This window comes from Octopus sinensis, linkage group LG9 (genome assembly GCF_006345805.1).
Source record: "Octopus sinensis linkage group LG9, ASM634580v1, whole genome shotgun sequence".
Classification (NCBI taxonomy): Eukaryota; Metazoa; Mollusca; class Cephalopoda; order Octopoda; family Octopodidae; genus Octopus; species Octopus sinensis.
In genome coordinates, this window is record NC_043005.1 from 49,075,813 (window position 1) to 49,085,271 (window position 9,459).

The following is a 9,459-nucleotide window of genomic DNA, read 5'->3' on the forward strand; positions in this document are numbered from 1 at the left end:
TGTGTGTGTGTATATATGTATACATATGTGCATAGGTATAAGTGAGAATCTCCTTATTTACCTAAAAACTCTATTCCCTTTTTTATATATATTTTTATATATTTTTTTTATATATTTTTATTTTTTTATTTATTCTTCTATCTAATTTAACACTGACTCCTTGACCCCTCCCCAAGTATGATATTTTGCGCTATGCCTACCCCAAAAAGTCCCCCACCAAAACCCTTTAAACCTGCCTAAATGTATAAATGCCAATACAATTCTTGTTTAACTAGCTTCCTGAAGATTTCTCTTGAATGAAACAGTTCTAGTCCTGTAGAAGCTCCTTCTATATAATAAATTAATTTTACTCTACTATGTATTGAGTACCTTATTTACTGTGTTAACCCCGAATCAAACCCGGGACCTACATATATATATATATATATATATATATATATATATATATATCAATATAAATGATCAAAATAAAAACATGATGCGAAGGATTCAGCGGTACATATGTTTCGCGGGCCTTTATTAGACAGATTTATAACAATGCATAATGTATGTCTGTGGCCACTTCAGCCGCGCAACAACAGCTTCCACAAGGACATGTGTTACATCAGAAATTCTTGGTTGGGGATGCAATCCTCCCATTCGTGTACGACATAATGCGGCAGCAGCATAGAATTGAGCGTCCATCTCTTTCTCTCTCAATGTAGGATGAGGAAAAATGGATGTTGAAGTAATGTAAATAAATAAATACATGTATATACGTGAAGATGGGCGAGAATTCAGGACGAGGGATAAAAAATGTATAAAAGTGTAAGTATAGAAAAATATAAAAATGTAGAGCATAAAGATATAAAGAGATATAAGGAGATGTAAAGGGGTATAAAGAATATAAAGAAATATAAAGAAATATAAATAATGTAAAGGCATAAGGTTATAAAGTAAAAATAGAAATAGAAATAAAAATAAAGTAAAAAAACATGATAAAAATGTAACAAATATAAAAAAAATATAAAGATAAGGGATTATAGAGGTTAAGGACCAAGCATGGTGGTCAGGAGATTGATAAAATTTAGTTGTAGAATTGTCAGTAAATCAACAGTTTCGTCTGGGGACCTAATGCGTTGTAAATCAGAGCTGTTGAGCGTTTAATCTGGTTCCTTGAATTATTTGGACTTATAGTACATACATACCAACATGGATACACACACCCATATACACGCGTACATATACGCCTCCAAGCCTATAAGCATACACACGCACTCGCGTGTAAACATGCATATAAAACACACACACCCACACGCACGTGCGTACACATACATACATACACAGAATATCCGCATGTATACACGGACACTATACGTGTACACACTCACATGTACATACGCGCGCTCGTCACTACATACACACACGCATATGCTCACGCTTCCAGGTCTAGATATAAGATATTAAAGGAATCACGTCTATGCGTGCACGCACACACGGCTGTGTGTACGTATGTGTGTGCACACATACACCTACACACACACAGAGAGACATATGGGTATAGCTATAAGATATCAAAATATGCATGTACATATATGCGCGCGTCTATGTATGTATGCGTATACATACGTACACGGACGCTTGCATAGTCAAAAGTGGATCTATAGGTAAGTAAATAAACATATATAGAGATGTAAAGCGATAAGTTAGGGGTAAGAATGAGGGTAAGGGTAAAAATTAGAAATAAAAGTAAGAAATACAGTATAAAATAAGAAATACAATGTAATAGTTAGAAATGAAATATAAAAATTATAAAAATTATAAGAGTTAAGGTAAGGGATGAAAATGAAAATGAGAATAAATGGAAGTAGAATAAGAGTAAAATAAAATAAAATAAAATAAGATAAAAATATAATTTAACATGAGATGAAGGTGGTTGAAAGTAGAGGTGTGTGTGTGTTAAAAGTGTCCACGTAGGGGCGGGCGGGGGGAACTGAAAAATTGGAAGGGTGGGAAGTGGAGTTTGGCGGTGTGCGTTCAACATCCGAGTTAGAAATGTGAAAGGGTATAGATATAGGGAAGTAAGAGACTATATAGAAGGATATGGGTGTAGAGAAGAAATATTTAGGGAAAAGAAGTCATGTATGGGAGACAAAATTGTATATATAGGAGAAAATGCAGGGAAACATATATGCACATACACACACCACACACACACACACACACGCACATATATATATATATATAATATGTACATATACGTACGCATAGTGCGCATACATATACATACACACACGCATACGCATATACACGCACATATAGGAAAGCGGGATGTGCTGGAGCCGACCTACACACCAAACGGTATACACATGTGCTTATAATTATCAAGTACTCACCCCGAATTTCTATATATATATATACATACATATACATATACTGCATATATATATATATATATATATATAATATTATATATATATATAATATATACATACATATACATATATGACTATATATATATATATATATATATATATATAACAGGGTGCGATGCGGAAATGGTCACCATTTTATTTTAATTTAATTTCGCGCATACACATTGTTTGTTTTTGATTTTATCGACCACACAGTATAGTCGGGTCGGTTGGGCACCGTCTGTGAGAAAAAACAGCGCCATGACGCAATTCATTCTGCTAGAAATTTGGAAACGACATGCTGTACTGTTTGGCATTCGCGCCAGAAACTCCAATACGAATATTTCAGAGTGTTTGTGTGTCAATCTGAGGACATGTACCGAACGTGATAAAAATCAGACACCCAGTCAACATCATGGTTTTTTGGGGTGATCACTAGTGATTTATCTTCCTACATGGCCTCAAACTTAACACAGAGACCTACATCAAGTGCCTGGGGGAGGTAGTGATGCCCTGGATCAAATGGGTGACTGCTGGAAGACCCTATGTTTGGCAACATGACCCTGCACCATGCCACACAAGCAAGAGAATCCAGTCATGGCTCTCAGACAATTTCTGCGACATCACCCCTAACATCTGGCCACCTAATTCCCCAGGCTGCAACACCCTTGGTTATTATCTATGGGGCACAGTTGAGCGAGAGATCAACAAAACTCCTTGTAACACTAGAGATGAACTGAAGGCAAGGATTATGGCAACATTCACCAATTTAAAAAAAGGAAACTGTCCAGAAAAGATGCAGGAGATTCCCAAGTAATCTGGAGGCCGTAGTTGAAGCTTTAGTAATTTTGTTAAATATATGTTAAAATGAGATGTCAGTGTCATTTTCATTCTTGCGTAACTTAGACGACTGCACCCCGTGTAAATATAATAGATAGATAGATAGATAGATAGATAGATAGATAGATAGATAGATAGATAGATAGATAGATAGATAGATAGATAGATAGATAGACAGACAGACAGGCAGACAGACACATATATATGTCCCAGTGGTTAGAGAATCGAGCTCACAGTCATGAGGATGTGAGTTCTATTCCCGGACTGGGCTGCGTGTTGTGTTCTTAAGCAAGACACTTTATTTCACGTTGCTCCAGTTCACTCAGCTGTAGAAATGAATTGCGACTTCACTGGTGCCAATCTGTATCGGCTTTTGCCTTTCCCTTGGGTAACATCGGTGGCATATAGAGGGGAGGCTGGTATGCATGGCGACTGCTGATCTTCCATAAAACTACTTTGCCCGGACTTGTGTCTTGGAAGGGAACTTTCTGGGTGCAATCCCATGGTCATTCATGACCAAAGGGGGTCTTTACCCATTTATATATGTGTGTGTGTGTGTGTGTGTGTACATAGTATTAGCAGATAGATAGATAGATAGATAGATAGATAGATAGATAGATAGATAGATAGATAGATAGATAGATAGATAGATAGATAGATAGATAGATAGATAGATACACATACAAGCATATACATTTGTTACATATGATAGTGTGTGAGTGCAAATATTGGTTTCACATTTTGGCACAAGGCCTGAAATTTTGGCTAGTCGATTACATCAACCCCAGTATTTCACTGGTACTTAATTTACTGATCCTGAAAGGATGAAAGGCTAAGTCGACCTCAGCGGATTTTGAACGTAAGAGCAGACGTAATAGAATTTTGTCCGGCGTGCTAACGATTCTTTTCTACTCTAGGCACAAGGCCCAAAATGTCGGGGGAGGGGTGTCAGTCGATTAAATCGACCTCAGTACGCAACTGATATTTAATTTATCGACCCCGAAAGGATGAAAGGCAAAGTCGACCTTGGCGGAATTTGAACTCAGAATGTAAAGACAGACGAAATACCTATTTCTTTATTACCCACAGGGGGCTAAACATAGAGGGGACAAACAAGGACAGACAAAGGTATTAAGTCGATTACATTGACCCCAGTGCGAAACTGGTACTTAATTTATCGACCACGAAAGGATGAAAGGCAAAGTCGACCTCGGCGGAATTTGAACTCAGAACGTAACGGCAGACGAAATACGGCTACGTATTTCACCCGGCGTGCTAACGTTTCTGCCAGCTCGCCGCCTTTGCGTGTATAAATATCAGTTGTCAAAATAGTTTTACATATAATAATGAAAAGCCTTTTGTTAACACTTTACTTTCTTAATGCCTACTGCCTACCCTGGGTATGTAACCACGACCCTTGCCTGGTATAATTACGAAACATGATATTGTGGAAGAGAGCCTGTTATGTAAACACATATAAGCGTAATATGAGTCAAGAAGAAGGCCTCTACATGGTCACAGGACTAAATAGAAATGACAACGAGTTCTTTTTTAACTTACACATGAAGGTGAGGCTCAGTGGTCAATACATTAGGCCGAGATATATTATGCTTGAAAAATGTAACAAAATAGTTACGGTTGATTTGCTTTTAGTCAAAGGTGTTTTTGATCAGAGTTGGTCTGACGCTCTTAAACAACAACAATTGTTCACCAACTGGAAAAAGCATCCAAAACCTTCCCTCAAATCACGGCCAAATTCTTTTCTACTCCATGCACAAGGCCCGAAATTTTGGGGGATGGGGCCAGTCGATTAGATCGACCCCAGTACGCAACTGGTGCTTAATTTATCGACCCTGAAAGGATGAAAGGCAAAGTTGACCTCGGGGAAATTTGAACTCAGAACATGAAGACAGACGGAGGTGCTAACGTTTCTTCCAGCTCGCCGCCTAATGCCTTTAAATAATTGACAGGGAAATAAGAAAATCTGGAAAGGTTTTCAGCACAGGTCTACTTGTTCAAGACGACCTGGGGGTCAAACAACATGTACGTATGCACATACATACAAACAAACACACATGTATACATAAATACATACATACATATATATATATGTATCCGTAAAAAGATAATTCATTTATCTACTTCAATAACTATAAACAATATATATATATATATATATATATATATATATATATATACGATGGGCTTCTTTCACTTTCAATCTGCCAAATCCACTCACAAGGCTTTGGTCAACCCAAGGCTAGGGTAGAAGACACTTTCCCAGAATGCCCGGAACCATGTGGTTAGGAAGCCAGCTTCTGACCACACAGCTACGCCTACTCATCTCTCTCCCTCTCTCTCTGTACATATATATGTATATATATATATATAAACAAAAAGATAGATAAAATCCACTTTAGCATTAAAACAATTCTTGTAACCGTTTTAGAAAAATTAAGGTTAAAAACTACAGGTGTAGTTATTTCATTTAGATACAGCAACTCTTTTTACCTTAACATCCGACCGGTTTCTCTCATCCACAGAGCAGGGAACAGTAAATATTGTAGAAAGCGCTTCTTGTGATGATAATAACTATTTGTTATCAATAACCTACTCACAGCAAATAAACAGACGATATAATGAAGAATAAAGTTTTAAACACTCTAATTTTGATAACACTAACCGGTTAATGTCCGAGATTATAAACAACTTGCTGGTGTATATTTTTTTCTACTCCAGGCACAAGGCCCAACATTTTGGGGAAGGGGACCAGTCGATTAGATCGATATCCAGTACGAAACTGGTACTCAATTTATCGACCCCGAAATAATGAAAGGCGAAGTCGACCTTGGCGGAATTTGAACTCAGAATGTAAAGACAGACGAAATACATATTTCTTTACTACCCACAAGGGGCTAAACACAGAGGGAACAAACAAGGACAGACAAACGGATTAAGTCGATTATATCAACTCCAGTGCGTAACTGGTACTTATTTAATCGACCCCGAAAGGATGAAAGGCAAAGTCGACTTCGGCGGAATTTGAACTCAGAACGTAGCGGCAGACGAAATACCTATTTCTTTACTACCCACAAGGGGCTAAACACAGAAGGGACAAACAAGGACAGACAAACGGATTAAGTCGATTATATCGACCCCAGTTACGCACTGGTACTTATTTAATCGACCCCGAAAGGATGAAAGGCAAAGTCGACCTCAGCGGAATTTGAACTCAGAACGTAACGGCAGACGAAATGCCGCTAGACATTTCGCCCGGCGTGCTAACGTTTCTGCCAGCTCGCCACCTTCTTTGCTGTTGTATATTAATTTGAGTATGTGTGCATGAATAATGCATATATATTATGTATAAATGTAAGGAGAGAAAATAAATCTCTGCTATTTTAATATCCATTCAAAACTAGGATCCAATGTTCAAATATAAATAGTCCCTGATACCTTATGTGACTCATACGTTATTTTCTTGACCAGCGAAGGGATAAAAAAGCAGTGTGGACTTCCAAAGGTTTGAACGCAGCACATTGGAGCGTCTCAAATCAAAAACTTTTTTTTTTTTTTATTCATTTTACGCTCTGACGTTTCTGAAAGGTTTATTTAATTGTAATGACCAAGTTCATGCTACAGCATTTTCATTAATGGGGGGTTAAAGTAATAAATTTATTTAAAAAAAAAAAAAAAAAACTTACCCCAAACACGGGAGTCCGAACGGTTGCCTTCAGAAGCATTGCTTTCTGGAGTAAGCATCTTGGTTGTAAATCACGGCTTGTTTACCCTGTTTTATTATAGAAAGTTTAACAAACTATCCTCCGGGTATAGATACATTGAAAACACAATGTATCTATAAGACAAGTGTTCGTTAATGCCATCACTGTCTCTTAAGCACAGGAAAATATTTCTCCCAGGTTTCTCCGGCGGGAGGTTTATTTTTCACGTGTAATAATAACGTGTGTATTCTGTCTGATTGTAGGTTTTTCTATGGTTTTACGTGACTGCTTGTATGTGTTGCGGGAAGATTGAGGGTGTGTGTGTGTATCTGCACGTGTTTGTCTGTGTGTATCTGCGCGTGTCTATTTGTCTGTGTTTGTGTGTGTGTGTGTGTGTATGTGTGTGTATCTGCGTGTATCTGTGTATGCGTGCGTGTGTGAGTGTGCCCGCACCACCCTTTGTTAAATATGCAGAAGCAAATTACTACGATGGAGGCGGTGGCGGCGGCAGCGGTGGTGGTATTGGTGGTGTTGCTGCTGGTAGTAGTGGTGGTCATGATAGTGATAATATTAAAGATGATGATGATGATGAGGATGATGATGGTTTACGGTATCAAGCTCGATTTTCTGTCTCCCTCTTTTCTCGCTCTCTTTTTCTCTCTCTTTCCCTCTCTCTCCCCTTTTCTCTCCCACTCTCACTCTCTCCCTCTTCCCCTCTCACACTGTCTCGCTCTCTTTCTCTCTACACACATAGGAAAGGTATCCAATAGGAAAGCTACATCTCCTCTCTCTTGCTGCTGCTGCTGCTGCTGACCTGCCTGTTTGTTATTAAGCAAGAAGACCTGTGATGAAAGACCATTCCTGCCATGACCATCCTGTCATTTTAGCTTTACATCAAGGATTACAATTATTATTATTTTCATTATTATTATTATTATTATTATTATTATTATTATTATTATTATCCGATGTTATTGCTGCTGTCGTTGTTCTTCTTGTTGAGATTGTTGATCTAGCATAACCATAGCGCCAAAAGAAGTTCCTTCCAAACGTGACTATTCCGTCTGATATTCAAATTCAAACATAGAGTATCTAGGACTACATTATATTAAGTACCCTTTTCCAAGAAAAAAAAAATATCTTAAACTGTGACTTCAAGTGGATTTAGCTACTGTTTCTAGCAAGGTCGAGTGGACAAGATCGTGGCTGTTGTTGTTGTTGTTGTTGTTGTGGTGGTGGTGGTGGTGGTGGTGGTGGTGATAGTGCTTTTCTTATTGATGATGTTGATGGTGGCGGTGGATGCTGGTGTTGTTGCTGTTGTTGTTGTTGTGGTGGTGGTGGTGGTGGTGGTGTTCAGCCCCTGACCAACCCCTGAACAAATAGTCCTATGATCAAAGGCATTCCTGCCGAGACCATCTCGTCGCTTTATGACTTAAAGGTAGGTCGCACGACCACACATGACCTAATGCGTCGAATTGTGTAGAGTAGTCGCGCTACCTTGTATTCCAGAGAGGAATTAGGCTGCTATATCTAGCACGTCGCACGATTTATTCAACGAAGGCAACGAACCCTGGATGGGGGGGGGTCAGTGTTGTTAATTCTTCTGTTGTTATTATCAGACTGGAAATAATATTGTTGTTATTGTTGTTGTTTGCCTTTGTTTTGTGTTGTTGTTGTTGTTATTGTTGTTAGTCGTTGTAGATGGTTTTGTTTGCTATTGTAAATATAGCTGTTGCTGTTGTTGCTGTTGTCTTTGTTGTTGTTGTTGTTGTGGTGGTGGTGGTGGTGGTAGTGATGGTGGTGGTGGTGGTGGTGGTGGTGGTGGTGGTGATGGTGGTGGTGGTGGTGGTGGTGGTGATGGTGGTGATGGTGCTGGTGGTGGTGGTTGTGGTTGTGGTGGTTGTGGTGGTGGTGGTTGATGTCGTGGTGGTTGTGGTAATGGTGGTGGTGGTGGTGGCAGCGTTTGTAATTGTTGTTGCTGATGTACGTATATCAATTGCTGTAGGTATGATTTTGTTGTTGTTGGTGGTGGTGTTAGTGGTGGTGGTAGTGTTAGTGGTGGTGGTGGTGTTAGTGGTGGTGGTGGTGGTGGTGGTGGTGGTGGTGGTGGTAGTGGTGGTGGTGATGATGATGTTAGTGGTGGTGGTGGTGGTGGTGGTGGTGGTGATAATCGTTGCTGTTATGTGGTTGTTGTTGTTGTTCTTATAGGTGTAGCTGTTGTTGTTATTGTACTATAGCTGTTGAGGTTGTTACTCTCGTTGCCGTTTGCTCCAATTGTCGTGGTCGTCTTTATTATTATTATAGTAGTAGTAGTAGTAGTAGTAGTAGTAGTAGTAGTAGTAGTAGTAGTAGTAGTACTATTATCTAACAGGCTCTCCCAGCTGAGATCCATTGTTTATCGTAAAGATCTTCAGATTCCCTCATCTTCCATTTTCACATACGATACGCTCTCTTTTTTTTTTTTTATTTTCTTCTTCTTGTTTCCATCAAACATAGCTTCACCC

At 38.9% G+C, this 9,459-nt stretch overlaps 1 protein-coding gene across 1 annotated transcript in view; it reads right to left on the reverse strand.

Annotated features, from left to right (window-relative positions):
• The window catches only part of LOC115215688 (solute carrier family 35 member F4), a 159,044-nt gene extending 151,770 nt beyond the window's left edge, over positions 1-7,274 (reverse strand). Inside the window, exon 1 of the mRNA XM_036505948.1 lies at positions 6,938-7,274. Within this exon, the coding sequence (XP_036361841.1) occupies positions 6,938-6,995 (58 nt within the window). The 5' untranslated portion in view covers positions 6,996-7,274. The remainder of the gene's footprint in view (positions 1-6,937) is intronic.
• Between the last annotated feature and the right edge of the window lie 2,185 nt (positions 7,275-9,459).